Source organism: Elephas maximus, chromosome 20 (assembly GCF_024166365.1).
Source record: "Elephas maximus indicus isolate mEleMax1 chromosome 20, mEleMax1 primary haplotype, whole genome shotgun sequence".
Taxonomy (NCBI): Eukaryota; Metazoa; Chordata; class Mammalia; order Proboscidea; family Elephantidae; genus Elephas; species Elephas maximus.
In genome coordinates, this window is record NC_064838.1 from 16,975,593 (window position 1) to 16,999,301 (window position 23,709).

At 41.1% G+C, this 23,709-nt stretch overlaps 1 protein-coding gene and 1 pseudogene across 2 annotated transcripts in view; both read left to right on the forward strand.

The window, feature by feature from the left end:
* Positions 1 to 23,709, forward strand: part of MITF (melanocyte inducing transcription factor) — a 276,196-nt gene that overhangs the window by 230,558 nt on the left and 21,929 nt on the right. For both annotated transcript variants that reach the window (XM_049863081.1, XM_049863082.1), the window contains exons 3-5: positions 12,213 to 12,440; positions 13,482 to 13,565; positions 15,729 to 15,824. In XM_049863081.1, the coding sequence (XP_049719038.1) occupies positions 12,213 to 12,440; positions 13,482 to 13,565; positions 15,729 to 15,824 (408 nt within the window). The remainder of the gene's footprint in view (positions 1 to 12,212; positions 12,441 to 13,481; positions 13,566 to 15,728; positions 15,825 to 23,709) is intronic.
* On the forward strand, positions 1,039 to 12,201 carry LOC126064356 (40S ribosomal protein S2-like; annotated as a pseudogene).

The following is a 23,709-nucleotide window of genomic DNA, read 5'->3' on the forward strand; positions in this document are numbered from 1 at the left end:
AAGTCACCAGCTGCGTTAGCCCCTGACAAGAGCGTCAAGCTGTCCTTTGAAGTTTTGAAGCTGGGCATTGACTTCTCGCTAGCTGTGAAAGTCTTAGATGGCATCTTCTTCCAATATAAAAATAAATAAATAAGGCTGCTGAAAATCCGTTGTTTAATGTCGCCAGCGTCGTCAGTTATCTCAGCTGGATCTTCCGGACAACTAGCTGCAGTTTCTACATCAGCTCTTGTTGCCGCACCGTGCTTTTTCACAGGATGGAGATGGCTTCTTTCCTTAAACCTCATGAACTTTGAACCTCTGCGAACTTCAGGCTTTTCTTCTGCAGCTTCCTCACCTCTCTCAACCTTCGTAGAATTGAAAACAGTTAGGGTCTTGCTCTGGCTTAGGCTTTGGCTTAAGGGAATGTTACGGCTGGTTTGATCTTCTATCCAGACCACTAAAACTTTATCCAGATCAGTAATAAGGCTGTTTTGCTTTCTTATCATTCGTGTGTTCACTGGAGTACCACTTTTAATTTCCTTCAAAAACCTTTCCTTTGCATTCACAACTTGGCTGTTTGGCACAAGCTTTGGCATCTCAGCTTTCGATATGCCTTCCTCACTAAGCTTAATCATTGCAGCTTTAGATTTAAAGTGAGAGACATATAACTCTTCCTTTCACTCGAACACCTAGAGGCCATTGTAGGGCTATTAATTGACCTAATTTCAATATTGTCATGTCTCAGGAAATAGGGAGGCCCGATGAGAGGGAAAGAGATGGAGAAACAGTCAGTTGGTGGACACACACAACATTTATTGATTAAGTTCACTGTCTTACATGGATGTGGTTCGTGACATCCCAAAACAATTACAGTAGTAACATGAAAGATCACTGATTGCAAATCACCATAACAGATATAATAGTAATGAAAATTTTGAAATATTTCAAGAATAACCAAAATGTGATGCAGAGACGCGAGGTGAGTACATGCTGGTGGAAAAAATGGCACTGATAGACTCACCTTATGGTGCCACAGATCTTCAATTTGTAAAACACACAATGCCTGCAGAGCGCGGTAAAGCAAAGTCCAACAAACAAGGTATGCCTGTGCTTTGTCTTCTTGAGCTGCCCTTTGAAATCTTCTGTTCAGCTCTTTTATTCCATCATTTCTGCCATTTGCTTTAGCTACTCTGTATTTAAGAGCAAGTTTCAGAGTCTCTTCTGACATCCACTTTGATCTTTTTTTTCTTTCCTGTCTTTTTAATGATTGCTTCCTTCTTTTATGGTGTCCTTGATGACATCCCACAACTTGTATGGTCTTGGGTCATCAGTGTTCAATGTGTCAAATCTATTCTTAAGATGGTCTCTAAATTCAGGTGATGCATACTCAAGATTGTACTTTGGCTCTCTTCAGGGGAGTTGTGGAAAGTAAGGCCAGAGAGGCAATGATCAGGGTGAAGTGGGGGGTAGGGACAGTGGGCGGGGCTCTCTATTCTTAACTTTTGTAAGGTCCACCTGGAGAGCTTGTTAAAGATTTCTGGGCCCCACTCCCAGAGATTATGGTTCAGTGGATCCTAGATGGGATCTGAGAACTTGCGCTTCTAACAAGCACTCTGCACAGTACGTGTGTAGGAACTTAAAGGCCATTATAAGTAGTTAGGTTTTCTCAGAGGTAAAAAAGGAGCCATTACAGATTTTTTTTTTTTTTTTTTTTTGCAGAGGAGTGATGCGATCTGACATATTTTACAAAGATTACTCTAGTCACTGTATTGAAATAGCCTGTAAGAGAGCAAAGTCAGAAAACAGGTAGAAGACTGAAATTGGAGACGATTTCAAAAATCCAATGCAAAATGATGGCTTGAATCAAGTGCTGACAGTAAAAGTGGTGAGAATGGGTCCAATCCTGGATGTATTCTGAAGACAGAGCCATTATGTCTTGATGGAGTGTATGTAAGATATGGGGAATGAAAGGAGTCAAAGATGACCATGGTTTTTGGCTTGATCAACTAGTTGGAATGATACGAAGACCATTTTTTTACCTACAGAAATGGCTGTTTTCATCTGTTTCAACCTAGTGGAAGGATAGAGTTGCCAACTGCTAAGATGGAGAAGACTGTGGGAGGAGCTGGTTTGGAGAGGATGGTGGACATATTAAGTTTGAGATGGCTACAGTCTTCCTAATGGAGATATTGAGTTAGGCAATTGGATATATGAGTCTGGAATTTGGAGAAGTCTGGGCTGGGGCATTTAAATTCATGAGTCTGGGTGAGAACACCAAGGCCCTGAGTGTCAGTAGAGAAGATCATGCTCTGAGCCTTGAGGTACCCTGACATTTAAGAGAGAGAGAAGAGGAGAAAATTAGCAAAGGAGGCTGAGAAGACTTGACCAGAGAAGTAAGACAAAAACTGGAGAAGTGTGGGAAATTGGAAGCGAAGTTAAAAAAAAAAAAAAATGTTAAAACCCCCCTTGCTGTTCCTTAGGGGTCCCTGAGTGGCACAAAGAGTTAAGTACAGGGCTCCTAACTGAAAGGCGGGTATTTTGAACCCACCACGAGGCATCCCAGAAGAAAGCCCTGACAGTCTGCTTCTGAAAGTTCACAGCCTTGAAAACCCTGTGGTGCTCAGTTAGTTCCACTCTGTAACACATGAGGTCTCTATGAGTTGGAATAGATTCGAAGGCAACTAGTTTGGGTCTTTTTTTGAGGAGGTTGCTGTTCCTTGAACATGCCAGGCTTGTTGATACCTGAGGGCTCTTGGGCTTCGCTGGGATGCTCTTCCCATGAATAACTGCGGATCTCACTCTCTCAGCAACTTAAAGCTCCGTGCTTAAATGTCACCTTCTCTGTGAGCCTTTCCCAAACATCTTATATAAGGTTAGGACAGTTGCCTGGTATCTAGTTGGTACTCAAGCTGTATATGTCAAGTGAATGGTGAGCAGGTATGTAGCTCCTGTGGTAGCAGCAGATCTCCAGATGAGAGGGTACTAAAGACTTGTACTCAAGGTCTGGTGGTGTCCGTGGACCAGCAGCAACATCATCTGGGAGTTTGTTAGAAATGCCGGGTTTTGGACACTGCCCCATACCTACAAAATCACACTCTGCATTTTATTTGTGTGCCCGTTAAGGTTCGCATTCCAATTCTGTATTCAGTTCTCTATGTATGGCAAGAAGACAAGTAGCTACACTCTCAGGTGGCAGCAACTCAAAATAAGAGGTCGAAGCTATCAAAATCAGATCTCTTTTCGTAATTGCTTCTGTATTCAATCAGAGATTGTCATCAAACATTTTTCTTTTTAAACTGTGTGAATAAGCTTCCAGCAATATCTTATGCAGTTATCCAAGTCGATGAATTTCTTCTTAGTTTATTTGAATTGTCCTAAGTCAGAAGTGAGGATAAAGTGCATGGTGGCCGGCACATGGTGGCAGTCCTGAGTGAATGGATGTTAATTCTGTTTTCTATATTTTAACAAATCTTGCTGTTTAATCTGCCACAGTGACTGGGACCATCCTCAGCGCACAGGACCTCTGAATGTGTGCTTTAAAGTGAGGGGTGGATTGGGCTTATTGGCTCTTGCTGCTGCTTCCCCATGGGAACTTGATTTGGAAAATGGCGTTTTTATTCTTGGATTATAAATACGCTGCAGGCAGGCGGCTACCACTCTTAAACCTCTCCCACTTCTATTTGACCGGGATAAAAACTTGGTGTTCTTTTTATACTTATGACCTTTGACTTATTTAGTCTGAGAGAGAAGAAAAGAATATGTATTTGGAATTTTCTTATGAAAATACTTTTTTTTTTTTTTTCCTGAAGCTACTGAATATTGTTTATCCTACAACCAAACTATGCCAGCCTTGCAGTTTACAATAAACACATTGTTTTGTAGGCTATTAACTAAGGATAAAAACTTGTTAGGAGATTTTTGGTAGGACTGGTCTAGTTTATTATGTTAAAATTTCATCAAAAAGATTTGCTCTCCTTTCCTTCTGTATACATTTGTAACTCATTTCCTAGAATTCTGAAGCCTAATGGTCCTTCGACTCGACAGCAGCAGGTTTGGTTTTTGGAATGGTCCTTTGAAAAAATTTGGCAGGAGGGTGGTATGAAACTTTGTAGGCCAATAAATATGTGATATAAATTAATATATAGTTGTGTGTGTACACATAGAGTAATGTGAGTACACCTCTGGGTTTACACAGTTTTATCTTTCCCTCTTTGTCCTGTTTAAATCCTGGGTCAAAACTAGTTAACAGCAAGGGTGTTTCAGTCCTTCGCCACTGGGGAAAGAATAATTGAGACCTGAGATGATTTCTAACCCTGGCAAGTCTTTTAACTGTCTTCTTGAGGTGTTTACTTCTTCTTCTTTAGAAGTGGAATAATTATGCCACCCAGTGTTCTCACATGGATGCTTGTCCATACAAGACAGTATATGGAAAAACAGCTATAAATTTATATACATAGACTGTTTCTCTTTATAGAAGTCACCTCATTCTTTCCTCCAAATCTTGTAAAATTTCTGTTTAATAGAAAAGCTCAATTCTAGTTTGATAAAGCTTTCTTACAGACCCGGAGTCAGCACTTTTTTTTTTTTTTGCTAAGAGCCAGAGAGTAGAGATTATAGGCATTGTGGGCCATACTGTCTCTGTCACAACTTATCAAATCTGCTCTTTTAGGGAGAAAGCAGCCGTAGACAGTATGGAGACTAACGGATGTGGCTTTGTGCCAATAAAACTTTATTTATCCTTCTTCTCTGAGAAAGCCCCAAACGGGATGACGCTGGTACAGCGGGAGGGCCTGGAGACCCCAGGGGCCCAGGGAGGGGAACTCGTGGAGGCTTTGGCAACGGCCTATGGGGCCAGGGTCACAGCAGTGGTTGGGGCCTGGGACGAGGCCATGGAGCTCGCAGAGGCAAAGTTGAGGACAAAGAATAGCTCTCTGTCACTAGTCTGGGCCACCTGGTCAAGGACATGACGATCAAGTCCCTGGAGGAGATCTGTCTCTTCTCCCTGCCAATCAAGGAGTCCAAGATCATTGACTTCTTTCTGGGGATGGCCCTCAAGGACGAGGTTTTGAAAATCATGCCTGTGCAGAAGCAGACGTGTGCTCATCAGTAGACCAGATTCAGGGTATTGGTTGCCATCGGGGACTACAGCGGCCATGTCAGCCCAGGTATGCAGTGCTCCACGGAGGTGGTTACCGCCATCTGTGGGGCCATCATCTTGGCCAAGCTCTCCATTGTCCCAGTGCAGCAAGGCTACTGGGGAAACAAGGTTGGCGAGCCCCATACTGTACCCTCCAAGGTGACCAGCTGGTGCGGCTCTGTGCTGGTGTTCCTCATCCCTGTGCCCAGAGATACTGGCGTAATCTCAGCCCCTGTGTCCAAGAGGCTGCTGATGATGGCCAGTATCGATGACTGCTACACCTTGGCCAGGGGCTGTGCTGCCAACCTGGGCAGCTTTGCCAAGGCCATCTTTGATGCTGTCTCCAAGACCTACAGCTATCTTACCCCTGACCTCTGGAAAGAGATTGTGTTCACCAAGTCTCCCTGCCAGGAACTCACTGACCATCTGTTAAAGACCCACACCAGAGTCTTCAGGAAGAGGACCCAGGCTCCAGCTGTGGCCACCACAGTGGTTTTTATACAAGAAAAATAAAGTGATTAAGCCAGGGGGTGGCAGAGGGGTGACTTTATTTATGGACACTGAAGTTTGAATTTTATGTAATTTTCATATACCCAGAAATATTGTTCTCTTGATTTTCTCCACCATTTAAAAATGTAAAGAACCATTCTTAGTTTACAGACTGTAGAAACACAGGCAGAGAAGCGGCCAGGTTTGGCTGGTGGGCTAACCCGTTAAGAGAAAAGGCATTGGGCTTATCAGCCTTAGTCACATCTAACCTTTCTTTACTAAACCCACTCCCGTCGAGTCGATCCCTACTCATAGCGACCCTATAGGACAGAGCAGAACTGCCCCGTAGAGTTTCCAAGGAGCGCCTGGTGGATTCGAACTGCCAACCTTTTGGTTAGCAGCCGTAGCACTTAACCACTATGCTACCAGGGTTTCCTTCTTTACTAAGTGTTCTTATTTTTGCTTTTTGTTTGCATCTGATTTTGATTCTTCTCCTTTAGGGCAAGATTCATATCTTTATTGTTCTTATTTTTTGTTAATTTTGATCAGACCTCTACTGAATAGATACCTTTGCGCAGATTGTACAGAACATAAGACTGTATTTTTGAGAGTATATGACCTGGGCTTGTGGCTTTGCGGCAGTTGTTGTTTTTTTCTGGGAACAATATAATTATGAGACTGAAAATAATCTTGGTACCTATCAGATGCGACTGTCCAAGTCATTTAAAAAAGCCAGTTTTCTCTGTCTTACCATTTTTTTAAGGGATTACGATTGCATAATTGGCCTTCTCTATAAATTGCCATTTAAAAAACATACGGAAAGTGTAGTGGTACAGGAGTGGGGTGGATAGCAAGTGATTGAATCCATTTAATTTCCTTAAACTTACTGAACAAAAAGACCAATTATCTTCCTGAACATAAGATGAGAAATCTGAGCTCCTTGTTGACTTGCTAAAAAAATAAAATCACTTCTAAATTAGAAATATTATGGGACTCTGTGCTCAATTTTATTTAACTTCTGCTTTACAAATATTGGAGGGAGTAAAACAGTTGATATCAGATGGGTATCCTCTCCCCCCACAATGAATACTGTTGTCAACCAAGATGGTAGTATCTCCAGCCACCACCTTATACTGACATGTGATGTGCCCCAGGATCTCTTTAGAGTGAAACAGATGGAAAATAACCAGTCAATGTTATCCCAGAAGTGGCAAAGCTATCATGTGACAGCGAGGAGGTGATCCATTCCAATTCTCTTGCTATCACTTCAGTATCTGAATGAAGAAAGGAAAGAGCAAAAAAGATAGTTACAGTACAAGGACAAAAAGTTTCAAAGCCTTTGAATTTTTCCCCTCTAAAAAAAAAAAAAAAGAAATTTTTTTTTTTTTTTTAACTAAGATAGCCATGCATACACTATATTTGTGTGCAATACAGGTTGTCTCCGTAAATACTATATTGTGATAGAACACAACATATTCTAGCTTTATTTTATGGTCTGTGCTTCGAGTGCTCAGCTGTATTTAACTTTTGGTTATCGGAATTCCTTGACCTGGGTAATTGGTTTCAAGGTCAAAAACATGCAAAGAAAAAATATCAAGATGTCATGAATTTACTGTGTCGTCTTTAATGCATTTGCATGTTTGTATAATTGGATGTTTAAAAATTAATGAAAGGTTGGTCATTAACTGATAGGCTATGATTTAGGATGATTGAAGACAGAAAATTATGGTTTATATTTATGCTACCTTTGAAATTGCCAAAGGGCTGTAAAGTCTCAAATAATGCTAGGTATATGTTAGGGCAGGGCTTAGCATCTTCATCTAGCATCTTCTGGATGAAGGAAGCAAGGCATATACCGTATTTTTACACAGATAATGCGCACCATCAACATTCCTTTGCCAGCTGCACCCTCCCCCGCAAGGTATTTTTGTAAAGGCAGTATGCTAATCTTTTTTTGTTGTTTTTAATACCTTGGCAGGGGGAGGGGGAAGGGTATGGTTGGAAAACAAAGTAGAAGGTGTGCATTATTTACATAAAAATATATGGTAGAGGGTATGTTACTCACTGATACACTGGTGAACCACGTGGACAGGATAGGGTGGTGAGGATGGTAAAGGACTCACTTACCAGGTTCTAGATCAGCAGTTCTCAAAATTGTGATCAGAGAGCCCTGGGGGCCTCTAAGACCCTTTTAGGGGCTTTCCTAGCTCAAAACTATTTTCATAATAATACTAAGATGTTGTTTGCCTTTTTCACTCTTATCTCACAAGCATACGGTGGAGTTTTCCAAAGGCAACATGACCTCTTAAGATGTCATTGTTCTGACAGCTGTTGAGATGTGTGCTTGTATATAATCTTGTGTTTTAAGCATTTCTCACTTTTAATTTCTCATATGGCAAACATTGATTAATGCACACAAACAATACATTTTAAGAGTATAAAAGTTTGAGACAAAAAAATGTTTGAGAACTTCTGTTCTAGATACTTTGTGAAGCCCTTTAGAGGCATGATCTCCTTCACTGCTGAGACTACCCTATGAAACAGACCCTGTTATCATCCCCATTGTGCACAGGAAGAGACAAGGTCTGGAAAAGTTAACTGACTTGCAGAAGGTCACATAGGGAGTGAGGGACAAAGTCAGAAGTTTAGCCTGGGTTTCAAGTTCTTAACTGCTCCTCTGACTGCTGACAGTCTCTCAGAGAAGCAGTAGGAATCACCTGGATTTTGACACTTAATTCTCAGAGCAGAAACTTCTACTCTGAACCTGGACCACAAATCCCCAACCCCCTCCAGGAATGTCAATATGAGGACTATCCTTGTGGACAGTGTAAAGCAAAGGGCACATTCCAGTGGCTTATGGGCTGAACCCAGCACACAGATGTATTTGATTTGGCTTGTACAATGTGAAAAATAGAACAATTCCATGTCAGTTTTTTAAACTGGGAGAGTTCACTTAAAAAGGAAGTTCAGATTGCTGGGTACCCTCAAAATAATGGAAGTTCTGTCTAGACTGGGCTTATATTCCCACATGGCCAGAATCAACTGCAGCTTATATCAGCTATTCCTTTTAGACGAGAAACATGTTTTCCAGTTTTCCACAGACCTCACCACTCCCTATTACCTGCCCCCAGCTCACGTGCTTCATTTACATTACCTGTTTGAGATGTTTGGGTTTGAGACAGTTGGCAATGTTCTGTCTACTGCAGAGTGTTTATAGGCCATCTGCTCTCAACCTACTTGAAAACTAAAAAGATAGTGACAGTAAAAGAGCAAAATACATCCTGTTCTGCTTACCCAAACCAGCATGTAGTGAAGACCTCACTGACAACGCCAACTAGAGAGTGAGTTGCAGCTTACCTTCCTAAAGCATAAAATTCTGATTCATTAAAGAATAAGCATCTGCCAATGAATTAACATTTATTTTTAAATGTGTAGCCCTTCTTTTTTTAAGTGTAATAGTGAAATAAGCACATTACACCCATTGCCCTCATTTTATGTTTATTTTAGTAATGTCTATTGTCCTCATCATTATCGTGTCTGGACCCTTTATGAAACTTAAAATGTCTCTGTGAGCCTCTTTGTGCATGTTAGATCAGTCACTGGAAACAATCTGAGGGTGTCAACCTAAGGGGCTTCATTATCCTAGGCATTTAGACAAAATTATTGAATTTCAAATCTTTATGGTTAAAATGTCTTGCCATTTCAGCAGAGAATATTAAGTATTTATCATAATTTTATATATTTGTTTGCTTTCTTTTTCTCTTGCCTTACCCCCCAGACTATAAACCCCCATCAAGGTGGTGATCCTATCTGCTTATTTACAATGTATAGTAATTACAGTAGGTAATTACAAATGAATGAATATATAAAGCACCAGATTATGATAACTTTTTTTTAATTTTTATTGTGCTTTAAGTGAAAGTTTACAAATCAAGTCAGTCTCTCATACAAAAATTTATATACACCTTGCTATATACTCCTAATTGTTCTCCCCCTAATGAGACAGCACACTCCATCCCTCCACTCTCTTTTTTTTCTGACCCCCTCTGCCCTCTCATCTCCCCTCCAGACAGGAGATGGCAACATAGTCTCATGTGTCTACTCAATCCAAGAAGCTCATTCTTCACCAGCATCATTGTCTATCCCATTGTCCAGTCCAATCCCTGTCCAAAGAGTTGGCTTAGGGAATGGTTCCTGTCTTGGGCTAACAGAAGGTCTGGGGACCATGACCTCTGGGGTCCTTCTAGTCTCAGTCAGACCATTAAGTCTGGTCTTTTTACGAGAATTTGGGGTCTGCATCCCACTGCTCCCTTGGGTGCTCTGTTGTGTTCCCTGTCAGGACAGTCATCGCTTGTAGCTGGGCACCATGTGGTACTTCTGGTCTCAGGCTGATGTAGTCTCTGATTTATGTGGCCCTTTCTGTCTCTTGGGCTCATACTTACTTTGTGTCTTTGGTGTTCTTCATTCTCCTTTGCTCCAGGTAGGTTGAGACCAATTGATGCATCTTAGATGGCCACTTGCTAGCTTTTAAGACCCCAGATGCAACTCTCCAAAATTGGATGCAGAATGTTTTCTTAATAGATTTTATTATGCCAATTAACTTAGATGTCTCCTGATGTATGATAACTCTTAATTCTCTAGTCCTTCTGATATATTGAGATTTTCAGTGATATTTTCCATGTTTTCTAATTTGAGGGTTAAATTGGAGACACATTTCTTTCTTATTTTCCACCTAAATATACATCCATTCCTCTGTGTGTGTGTGTATACATATATATGTGCATATCTATATTTACACTCACGTGTGTGTGTATATTTGTGTGTGCGTGTATATATATATATGTGTATATATATATATTCCCATTCTGTTTAGAATGGTTCCCCTCTTCCTGATGCGAGGTACATAAGGAAGTTACATATCCATCCACCAGAGAATAAGATATATATTGAGACCAGGATGCGAGATGAGGCTGTTGAACTTGAAAGCTCAGCAGAGAGACTCCTCCATACTTAAAGAGGTCTTCCTGCAGTCAGAAGTGGCAGTCTTCGGCCATTAGAAAAGTCTCATATGTAATGGTAGCTTTTAGGCTATGTCTCCTCCAAAGGGGGCATCCAGCTCTTAACCTATTGCTGAAAGAGAAATACCATTGTCTATTAATACTACTGGAACTAAAGATGAATAGTGAATTGGCCTTGATCTGACAGTGAGTTTGACTTTGATAGCTCATCACTTTAAAAGGTTCTTTTATATTTATGAAAAAAAGCATGACGTCAAGCCAGGGGACAAAATTGATATCAATATTTAAGACTGAACTCGTAGGGCTTCAAAAAAATAAAAAAACTCTTGTGTGAGCTGGTTTTTTTTTTTTTTTTAACATGCATAACTAATTAGCTTAGGTTATTATAAGCAGGGCTGCTGTGATAAAGTTTCCGGTGGTGTCTCGGGATACCTTGTTTATAGTGCCTTCTCTGTGCCAGTCAGTCTTCGCGTTGGAATTACAGAAAGAGAGGGAGTGAATAATCTGTCGTTTCTCATTGGACTGGGGCCACCTAAAACGTTGTTATGCTGGAAATGCTAGAATATAATCACTATCAGGTGAGCTTTATTCTTATTCAGCCTCTGAAATACGGTGCAATAAATTGAGGAGTTCACCTTCCTGTATGTTTGGAATAGACATACTGTTTCCAGTAAGTAGAAGTCTATTATTGTAATGCTGTTTATTGTTTGATGCCATGAGAAGTCAGTCAGTGTAGTTCTGAACAAAGTGAGGTGTTTTTTCTTCCCCCAGTATATAGCTGTGCTCTCTCCATCAGTCTCTGTTAATAGCTCATAAGATTAAATTGTGTTTCTTAAGAAAAAGTTACCTTTAAGCAGGATGGCTTTGATTTGAAACGATATATTTGGAAAAAGAAGCATTTCTAATTGTGTAATAATGTTTTTAAGAAAGGCGGGCAGATATCCTGGTGGTTTGTTCGGTCTCAGACCTTTTAAAACACACACAGGTGAGTGTTGTGTGTTTGAAAGAGGCAGCTTAATGTGGAAAGTGCTTTTTGTGCTGAGTTCCTTCTTAGTTAAAATGTTAAATAATCATGTCCAAATGAAAGTGGGAGGAATTAATCCATAGCTAGTTAATTTAATCATCAGAATGTTTATTTTCGACAACCGTTTTACAGTTGGTTCTTGAGGAGGCTTTAAAAAAAAACAGAAAGCTGTTCTGTATGCCAGAGAAAGTGAAATGAATTGAGTTAGGCTCCTTCTTCTAAGTTGTTGTTTTGATCTTATAAACCCTTTCATGTGGGTTGGGAAATTTTTGCCCTCTAGATAGTTGCAAACTTTGCATGACTAGGCATGGGAAGAAGGGCACAGGGTTTTGAAGAAATGGACAGTTAATTCACAGGGAAATAGGACAAAGTGTCACCCCAAATCCTGAGAGTTGGACTTTAACAGTAGTATCAAAATGCATTAGCACCGTCCCTGGTACGTAACAGGGGCTTAATCATTTATTTTGTTGGCGGCTTGGTCAGTCTCATGTTTGTGCCTGATAGAGAGCTGTGGGAGGCTAAAAAATAACAACACTGTCTCTCTTCTCTCCCTGGCTGTGTTCAGGTGCAGACCCACCTTGAAAACCCCACCAAGTACCACATACAGCAAGCCCAAAGGCAGCAGGTAAAGCAGTACCTTTCTACCACTTTAGCAAATAAACATGCCAACCAAGTCCTGAGCTTGCCATGTCCAAACCAGCCTGGCGATCATGTCATGCCACCTGTGCCCGGGAGCAGCGCACCCAACAGCCCCATGGCTATGCTTACACTTAACTCCAACTGTGAAAAAGAGGTAATTCATGTCTCCTCTCCTCTCCTGTTTTCTTAAACTAAATGACTGTCTGTTGAATATTATTCCCACACTTTACCAGTGACTGTGTAGTTTATCCTCATGGCCACCTTCGCTGGCCTTTGTCTCGGATTTGCCAACATGGCCGCCCTCAGCTTCTTGTCGACGCCTCTGGGTTGTTGGGGACATGGCAGTAAAGGGAAGCCTGGCCCATTCCTGGTGGAACATGGGGCGAGGATGCTTTCTTTCTCAACTCGCTTCTCCTTCATTAGCTGAATGCTCTCTTGTCTTCAATGCCTTTCAGTTTACGAAGCAGTGAAAATGCAGAGAGAGGAGAAGGGAAGGTGGAAAGGGAAAAGCAAAAATAGAAAAGGTGTGGGGCAGGCGGTTAGAAGTTCTGCTGGTTGTGAATGTCTGCAATATTATTTTTATTTCTCCCTGAGTTGGGGGGGACAAAAAAAAAACAGCACAGAAAGTACATGGATGGATTCGAATAATGTAGCAGATGAGAATTTAACAGAAACGCAAAGATTTAGTTCAGTTTCATAATAAAATTGCCGCTGCCCCTTGAATCTGCCTTTTTTTAAAGGCTGGATTGGAGATGAGACACAAACGTACCTTCAAGCTAAGTTGTTGTCTCAAAATTTGGAGCCAGAAAATACCTGGGAGGAGGCTCGTGGTTTAATTCCTGTTATTTCCAAATTATGAGATGCTGCGTCTCGTATTAATGGAATTCTGTGTCCTCTGAAATATTTGTGATTTCAGAGGTGACTTCTAAAGTTTGGTTGATTTTTCATTTCTGGAGTGACTCAGTCTTTTTCCCTGTGTCCAAACCAACCACCATGTTTTTCCCTGTCCATGTTTCATTTGTCGAGTTGAATTGGTGGAAGTTCTTCATTCACTATGTCTTCTGTCGGTCACATTCCACTTTATTTGAAAGCTTAGTTCATCTTGTTGCTGTGCTGTCAGCCTCATGTGAGATGTCATTGAAAAATAACTTGCAAACCCAAGTCATGGGCTGTTTTTGCATGTGTTTTTTTGCAGGGATTTTATAAGTTTGAAGAGCAAAACAGGGTGGAGAGCGAGTGCCCGAGTATGAACACACATTCGAGAGCATCGTGCATGCAGGTATTGAATGACTCAGCAGCCCAAGGATGTAACACTTTGTAATGAGAATCTATATTTGCTACTGGTCACACCTTCCTGATGACTTAAGAGGTTTTTTTTTTCCCCCCATTGATTTTTTTTTTTTTAAATAGAGAAGACTGCGAACAGGGCCATTTTCTTCATACTGTCTCATGATTAAATAATTACTAGGAAAATTAAACTTAAGATGCATTTTTCCTATAAGTTGCCATAAGTCATGATAAAGTGCTTGGAATACATATTTTAAATAAATGAAGTATAAAATGCTGTACTTCTTTGAAATACTATCATCGAGGCATGCTGTGCAGGTTTGCGGGGCAGCAGAATTCCTAGGATATAAGTAAAACCAAGAGGAGCGTTTTTGTGATGGGTATATTGTTTTCTAAAACGGAATCTCATAGAGCATATATTTTGAAACTTCTTTTAGTTTAATAATATTTCTTGGACATTTTCTCAAGTCGTTAAAGATCCCCCTATAATATCCCATTGATGAGTATATAAGGTAGGCCACACCCATTTACTAATATATTTATGTATTAAGAATGTGTGTGTATCTGAGAGAGAGACAGGAGTGATAAGTAACAAAAATTTTCTTTTTTTCCCTGTATTTCCTATCAACTTACATTACTTTTGCTATAAGAGAAAAAAAAAGTTTTAAAAATTCTGTCACACCAAGCCCACTAACTTTATTCCACTAAAAATAAAAATATTTCCAACAAAACAGTGTTTACAAGTCCCCTGGCTCATTTGCCTGTTTCCTCACTCAATTAGAAAATGATCTCCTCTTAGCAAGTAAAATCAACGTACCTAGAAATGGAAACTAATAAACAAGAGTTTCTAGCAGTGATTCACAGCTTGCCTCCAGTTACTGTTCTAAGGAATCACTTAGAAAGATCGTTTATTGAGTATTTACTACGTTGCTGGCACTGTGAGCCCTTCACATGCCGTATCCTGAAATCTTCACAAGACTCTAATACGGCAGTAAGTATTATTAACTCCCACTTCACAGATAAGCAAACTGAGACACTCCGGAAGGTTAGATGCTTTGCCTCTTTAGAAAGTGGGAACACCAGGAGTCTGTCCCAAGCCCCATGGCTTCAGAGCCTGTCCTCTTTAGTGGAACTGGCAAGGGGCCACAGGAGTGTCCCTCTGAGTTCTGAAATTTCATTGTGTGCTTATGAACACCGTCAAGACCTAAGCTTGAGTGCGCAGACACACACACACACACACCACACACACCGCCAAGTAGCTCAACTACATTAGGTGTTTACGAAAAAATGTTTTCACAGCCTTGTCTTTGCAACTGCTGCAATGCACATGTAATCATCGTTGTTTATTATCATAACTGATGTTTTGGTACTTCAGGAATAGAATTGATCTAGTGGGAACGTCAGCCCCAGGACTATAATGATAACCTCGTCCTGGTGTACTCCTTGGGGACCACCTGGTACACTGGCAGTCGTACAAGGAGAAACTTAGTTTACGAGTCACTGTAACATCAGCACAGGGCTAGCCACTGGCCTGGGAGCCACTATGCCCCACACACTCCCGTGGGAGCAAAGGGCTGAATTACCATCTGCATTTTCCTGCTCCAAGGACTCATGGGAAGCAGATGGGGCAGTGTTTAGAGAAAAAAAGGAGACAGCTAACTTCCAAGAAGAACAGTTTCCTAGTTCATCTTTTCTGTTTAGGGCAAGCAGTTTAGCATAGTAGTTGAGAGCAAGGGTTCAAACTGTGGCTCTGACTCTTCTTCTATGGGTGACTTGGGCAGGTTGCTGTGTCTCTTTGTGTAGCATTTATCTCATCTGGAAAATTGTACAAGTAAGAGTACCTACCCTGGTAGGTTATAGTCAGGGTAAATAGCTTCCCCCATGAAAAGCCCTGAGTGCAGTGCCCGGCAGCTGGCAAGCACTCACTGAACGTTGGCTGTAAATGTCATTCTCATCACCTACTGGTGTTAATGGTCCTCAATAATATTCTTGCTTCGGGACGAAGAGGAAAGTTATTTCTTAGAATCTCACTATAGCGCATTATTGCTTTGAGTAAAAAAGGGCCGTGGATTTCTTTTGTTGTTGTTGTTTTTGAGTTGCTTTGCATAGTTTTTGCTCACTTCCATCTCTCTCTCACTGCCCTTTTTTCTTGCAGATGGATGATGTAATCGATGACATCATTAGCCTAGAATCAAGTTACAATGAAGAAATCCTGGGCTTGATGGAGCCTGCCTTGCAAATGGCAAACACGGTATTGAGGGCTTTTTTTTTTTTTTAAAGAAAATCTTAAAATATTTCCAGTGTTCCCCCACTTTTCCTTGGCTTATAGCTTAGCTTTGCTACTAATTCACTGAGGAATTTATTGTTAATAAAATGGAACATTCTCAGGACCTTGACACCAGAAATTAAGAATTTCTCATGAGTATGTCAGTGAACTCATTTTAAAGGTTTATGTTCCCCTCAGTCCAAGTCTACTTGCAGTAGGACTTTAGGCCCATCAGTTCTCCCTGACATCTAATGCCCAATGTAGTACACAGCAGCCAAGGGAAGGCCTATTGATTGTACTATTTACAGTGGTGTTCTAGTTAGGCTGAAAAAAAATAATGCCATTATCACGGGTGATAGAGAGACATTGGGGTTACCCTTCTTCAAATGTATTCCAGTTTTAGTTAATAAACCAGTGGTCATATTTGCTCTTGTATGTTACCACTCAGTTCTCTCTATAATTTGTAGGCTGGTCTATATTGTTTATTTTGATTGACTCTTTATGTTTGTGTGGCATGTTATTGTTTTACCAAAGTCTCTCTTATTGTAGATCTCATGTGGTCCTTGATAATCCTCTGAGTCAAGTTGGCCTGGTATTGTTGTGCTCAGTTTTAGGATTAGGAAAGGATAGATAGTCTTGCCGAAGATTACATTGTCAGAGCCAGGACTGCTCAGTAAGTCTTGAATACCTAGTCCACTCTTTTTCTTTTTTCTCTGAGCACAATGTCCTGAGACTATCATAGTCTTTAATAACCAGTGTTTAAAAGACCAATATCCATTAATAAATTTCCTTGACCAGGGTACAAGAAAAACCAAACCCAATGACATCAAGTCAATGCTGACTCATAGCAACCCTACCGGACAGAGTAGAACTGCCCCATAGGATTTCCAAGGAGCAGCTGGTGGATTTGAACTGCTGACCTTTTGGTTAGCAGCCGTAACATTTTATCACTGTGCCACCAGGGCTCCAGGGAGTAAGACAGTACTTACTTGTTTACATCAATATCTTTTGTAAACCTAGTTTTTATTAGTATTTTCTTTTTCCCCCACCTTCATCCAGTTAGGTTCATTTACTTACAGTCTTGAAGGGTGAGGACTCTCCTTGAAATGTCAAAGCTTCTTCTAGGATCTTTAGCTTTTGTCTCCTTCCTACCCATTTAAACTAACCCCTGATTTTGGAAGAACTACAGGCTCTGCCACTCTGAAAAGTCTTTCCATTCCAAACTCTCCCTACCCTCTTTGAGCCCTTGGTTAGCTTCCTTGGAACCCCTTCTGCATCCAACTCTGTGCGTCCCCCAAGGCCAGCTACACTTGTCAGCAGTCAAAATCCTAGGATGAACATGAGCAAAACACGTGGGGGAGCTTGCACTAGGGAATTTATAAATATACCCAAAGACGTGAATGTATTTACAATGTGTTCACTCACCAGTAGCACTAATTACCAATGGCCCAGTCCTCTGGAAAGAACTTTGCTTTGAGAGTGGTCATTTTGTCAAGGGTGCCAGATGGGTACCTGCACACATGCAGGAAGATTGTAGAATTGACATGATCTTATAAAGTCATTGCTTTTTATTTATTTATTTTGCAGTAGTGGGGATCTTTGAAGTCAACTGATCCAACCCAGTCCTCAGTGCATTAACTTTGTCTTGTGTGTGCTCCATCCCCAAAAAACCCAAAACCCAGTGCCATCCATAGCTCCCATAAAAATACCTGTAATCCAGCTTCTTGAACACGTTCAGTGAAGTGTAGGCATTAATATACTGTTGTTGTATGCCCTTGAATCGATTCCAACTCATAGTGGCCCTATATGACAGAGTAGAAGTGCCCCATAAGGTTTCCTAGGCAGTAATATTTATTAGCGCAGATCGCCAGGTCTTTTCTTCCATGGAGGGACTGGTGGGTTCAAATTCCCAACTTCCTGGTTAGCAGCCAAGTGCTCAAACACTGCACCACCAGGGCTCTTTATTAATATACTAGGGAAGTAGTACAACACAACAGTTAGGAGCTGGAGACTTACGGTCAGACCTGGGTTCACATCCTCAGTCTGTCATGTACTCTGTGACTGTGCATGGTACTTAGCTTCTAGAAGCCCTACATTTCCCTATCTGCAAAATGGGACAGATAATTTTACCTACCTCACAGGGTCATCTTACTTGATAAAGTACATGTAGCATTTAGCATTGGAAACATAAGTTATACTCAATAAAAGTATCTGAATTGTTCAGTGTAATTTATTATAATATGAAGTAATTTTGATAGCGCTTGTTCATTCAGGTGATATTCGTGGAGCACCTGTAATGTGTCAAACTCTATGTTAGAGTAATGTCATACTTAATAATCAAGATATTCCTGACAGTGAGCCTCTCTGTGAGCTCCAGGCATGAGTCAGTTGTCATGACCCCATGTGCTTCTCTCCTTTCAGCTGTGTCCCCATATTTCCTCAGTTCAGCTACATTAAAGTTGATGTCTCATTCCTCCATTATCTGGTTGCTCCTCCATGTTTAAGACTGATTTAACGTTTATGAAATGCCTATTGTGTGGCCAGCACTTGGTGAGAGGCTTTGCGTGCAGAGATGAGTAAGGTGTGCGTCCTGCACTCTGGGACTTACTAGTCTGGAAGGGGGAGACCAATTTAGCTCTCCAGTGTAAAAAGGTAATGCAGGGGGCAGAGAGACCATCTCAGGAGATTTCCCAGATAGGAAAGCTCCCCTGGGCAGAGCTGAACTAATTCCCATCCAGGAGAGGAGTAGCCTGTAGCCATCCTCAGAAGTCACTGATTTTGTCCAGGCATTCATTTCTCTTCTATATTCTCACTCCAGAAAAGACTAAGCTTGGGCCCATCCTGTCCCCCCGAGGCAAGAGTGTTTCAGCATTTTGCTATTAGGAGAAAGACAGTATAGCATAAGAGTTAGGAGCACAGACTCTGAACCAGATATCTGAATTTGATGCATAATATTGAATGATGTATTTGACCTCTCTGCCTCAGTTTCCTCATCTGTAAAGTGGGTAGCACATCTGCATCTGTCACAGTGGTGTTAATGTCAGGATTACAATAGTAAATCTGTGAAAAGCACTTAGAACAGTCTCTGCCCTGATAAACTCTCAGCAAGTGTTAGATACTAGCTATTACTCTTGATAAACTTGAGTTTTAGTTGTCAAAACAACAAACCTAGTGTACCTTATTAACATATTTTAATTTTTTTCCCACAGTAAAATTTAAACTTAATGTTCTTAAGATTAGACTTTTTTTCCCCTTTTCATTTGATTCTTTGAAATGCTTTCTTTCAAGTTAACTACTTAAAAAAAAAAAAGCGAACGGAACAACTTAGAGAGGAAACTATCCTAAGGGAATTGAAGTCTAGAAATAACTATTCCGAGAGCACAAGGGCCCTCTTGTACTGTCACAAACAAAGCATAAAAGTCCCCGTTTTCTCTAGTTAACAGTGCCCAATTGATGTTCAGAGAAGGGGGCCATCCAGAGAGAAAAAAAATACTAACATTTTACAGTTATCATTTCCTTGGAAAAATATTCATTTTGGTGGAGCAGAATATTGAAGAACAGGATTGAGATGGAGTTAGGGGCCCAGACACACGAGGATCTGCTTCCTCTTTATTTGTCCCAGTTAGATTGGCTTTCGTTAGACCATTGTACAGCTTGTGTGCTGGAAGCTTCCATGGAATCTTGTCCATCAGGTTAATCTGCTGGGTGAAAAGCTAGCAAGGAAGCAAGATATCCATGTTAACAGCAGATATTTCTTCCTCTCCCTGAGCTCCAAAGATGTTATTTGGACGTAATTATGATAAGTTGACTAGGTTTTTTTCCTAGCCCAGAATTTTTCTAACCCAGAAAGGGAACTACAGAACCCTTTTTTAATGTGTATAGCTAGGAGACTAATTGGTAATAGAAAACCATATTATTTTAATCAACTGTCCATTTAGTAGCTTCAGCAAATAACAGCCATTCATACAAAGAACACAGCTACCGTTAGGACAGGGCTTCTCAACCTCAGCACTTTTGACGTTCTGCGCTGGGGGATTCTTTGTCGTGGGGCTGTCCTGTACATGGCAGAATGTTTGACAGCATCCCTGGCCTCTAACCACTAGATGCCAGGAGTACAACCCTCACATACCGAATTGTGATAAGCAAGTCAAAAAGTCAAATGTCCCCTGAGAGAGGGGGCAGAATCACCCCAATAGAACCACTGATTTAGGATAGTGAGTGTTCACTTTGATCCTACAGATTCCTTCATCGCTGTGCTTAGATTTGCATTACAGCTCTGCCGTGCGGCCAGGATACTTGGTAATTAACACGGCAGGTAGTTTTCTTGATCAGAGTGAAAATTAACCCTACTGTCCAAACTTTTTCCTGTTGTTTTTGTGTGCTGTTGAGTCAATTCCGACTCAGAGCCACCCTGTAGGGCAGGGTTTCTAAGGGGTGACTGGTGGATTCAAACTGCAGACCTTTTGGTTAGAAGCCTGAGCTCTTAACCACTTCACCACCAGGGCTCTGTCCAAACTGTAGAGGGAGAATACAATGCCTTGCCCATCTTCTCTCAACTTCCTGGAAAATAATAGCATTATTTATGATAGCAGCTACCACTTACTGATCAGTGGAGCAGCAAGCACTGTGCTTTGCCTAGTTTACCTCATGTAGTTCTTACAAACCCTGTGCCAGGTAGGTGATGTGATTGCCACTTTTCATACGGGGACATCAAAGCTCAGAGAGATGAGACAACTTGCTTCGTATCACACAGCAAGCCAGTAACAGGGGCAGGATTTTTAACATGGGTCCCTGACCCCTAAAGCCCAGGTGGTAAATCACTACAGTATTAATTTGTGGATTGGAGTATCCACATTTGGCAGGTGAGCAATTGGATTTATTATTTTCTCAGGTTCAGTTGGGGATGAATCGAAAAGTGCCGTTTCCAGTTGGTTAACATTCAGCACGTTGATAAAAGCAATAAAGCTGAACCAGTTGCAGCCAAATCGCTTCTGTCTCATGGGGCCCCCATGTGTGCAGAGTAGCACTGTGCACCATAGGGTTTTCAATGACTGTGACCTTGCAGATCTCCAGGCCTTTCTTCCAAGGTGCCTCTGGGTGGATTCGAACCACCAACCTTTCGGTTACTAGCCCAGACTTAACCATTTGTGCCACTTGGGAACTTTTAGCACATTGATACTTCCCCCGAATACTGCTGTTAACACAGAGCATAAGCCTCCATTCAGCCACTGCAAAAACGTTAACTTTCCTTTTTGTAAAATCAGTAAGGTAACACACGCAAAGTGCCTTTCTAGCTCTGTGCCTGGCCGAGAGTAAGTACCCACAGGATTAAGTTCTCCCCATGAAAGTACTCTCATGGGCTCTCTGCTGCCCACTCGCAATCAGCAAGTATTGGAAAAGCAATCAAAGTGGGAAACCTTTTAGAGAAGTAGACAGAGGACTGTAAGCTGCCTTTCCAGCTGGAAGGAATGATATCTGACCTCAGCTGAGTGCCCTACGAGACAACTTGTAACAGATTTTAATGTGTCTCCCTTGTGCGTGAACTCTGCTGTCAGTCCATGCCAATCACAGTGGTCCACTCTGCAGTTACAAAATTGCCAAAACCAAACCCGGGGCCCTCGAGTTGATTCCGACTCACAGCAACCCTGTAGGACAGAGAACTGCCTAGTGCTTACCCACTATGCCATCAGGGCTCCTTCCTCTCCGCAGGGGACTGCCTTGTGTATCTCTCTCTTCCTGTTTCCACACCTTCCCCTTATGTCTTTGTCTCTGTCTCATTCCCAATTTCTGATTCTCTTTCCCTCTGTTTCTCTTCTTCTCTGTGATTCTGAATTTATTAAACACAGGTACACATATCAGCTTCCTTTCGAACATGGTTAGAAGCTGTGTTCCTGCCTTGAACAAGCTTATAGGCAGATACACATTTCGTGTAGATCTATGAATGACCTAGAACTTTTTTTTTTTAAAGTAAGCTGTCCTACTAGTCACTTACCTGTTATTTACCCCTAACAAATGATCTTAATAACACAATAGTGTGCTTTGTGTACAATTTGCATATGAAGACATAATGTATGATTTGCATTTCTGGAGCTTTGGGAATAATTTTATTTTAGGCTGTTGAATAGAATTTGTATGTTGCATCCTTAATTTATTAATACCCAGAAATTCTCCTAAAATCTGAAACTCCAGAAAGACGGGAATAAAGCAATGGACGTGGGAGGGCTTACCGGATGTCACAGCAGCTTTATCTGTTTTACTTTCCTGGCTGGTTACCATGCTACTTGAAACATTTGAGCGTCTTTTCACCTTGTGTTAAGTTGGACAGGAATAAAACTGAACATACACAGGGCAAGATTGACCCTGAGAAGGTGACTTATCACAAATAAAACCACTTAGTGAAATGACTGCTGATAATTAAAATCACTTTTTATCAGTTCCTTAGCTAGAGGGCTTTTTAAGTATGGCTGAAGGGCATTTCAAATGACCACAATGTATGCCTATATGCATGGAGAGGGGTGGTATAATCTGCTCATTTGTCTGTCCTTCCACCCCTCTCCCCGTCCCTGTCCCTCACAATCATGTAAGCCGGAAAGTATCTCAGTCTATATTCTCTTCTTTCTCTCTCTCTCATCTCTTTAGCTGAGGGCTTATTAGGTCGTAGAGCATTTATATAGAAGCCATCATAGCAGATGGCTGATGGCTACCAATCAGGGGACACACATTTGATTCCATCTTTATTTCATGGTGTATTTTCACCTGTGTGTTCGATAGAGGCCATTTGAGAAAATGAAAGGTGCTCTGGTTGGCACGAACGGTTAAGTGGTAGACTTTTAGCTGAAAGGTTGGTGGTTTGAACCCACCCAGAGGTGCCTCAGAAGACAGGCTTGGTGACCTGCTTCTGAAAGGTCACACCTTGAAAACCCTGTGGAGAGGTTTTACTCTGCACACATGGGGTCGCCATGAGTCAGAATTGACTTGACAGCATCTAACAACAATAACAACAAAGGTTACAGCACAGTCTCTACTAGGTCCCTCTTGGTCATCGTAACATTTTAATCACACTTAAATGCTGTCTGAGTTTACTTTTCTCGGATGTAGAATGAAATTCAGAACGTGCAGTCCTGTAAGGGAAGGGCTAAATGATGCAGAGTCTTACCCGGTAATAATAGTTGTAGGAACTGTTTGAATTCAGCTGGAAATGGGAACTGCTTGTGGTAGAAATAGTGATGTCATGTAAATATTTCCCCGTAGTTACTGTTTAGAACTTTATTTCAAGGAGTGGGGAGAGAAAATATCTTGACCTCTATGTCTATAAAAATAAGAGTATGAAACTACTTCAATGAACTAGTTAAAAGGAAATATATACACAAAAAAAGGAAGTCTATGTAAAGAAAGCATACCTGGTGGTGCAGTGGTTAAGAGCTTGGCTGCTAACCAAAAGGTCAGCAGTTCGAATCTACTGGACGCTCCTTGGGAACCCTGTGGGGCAGCTCTACTCTGTCTTGTAGGGTTGCTATGAGTCAGAATGGACTCGACAGCAATGGGTCATATATAGAAAAAAAGTGCATTACTTTAAAATATTCAGTTCAGAACTAGAGAATAAAACTTTTAAACTATCTTGGAACAGCTTTTTTCTTCTAGTCTTTTTTTTTTTTAAGTGTTAAAATTTTTGTTCTTTTATTGAAGTCACTGAGCTCCCTCTTGTGGCTTTATGAAAAACTTCAGTTTCAAGGAAAACAGGTTTATCCTCAGCAATAGGAAACCATTTCTCTTCCAGTAAGGAAACATTTTTCTAAAAGAAAGAGAGAGAAGAAGGAATAAAAGGGAAGGAAGGAAACTAACTTTGGTGAAAAACCAGATTTGCTGAAAA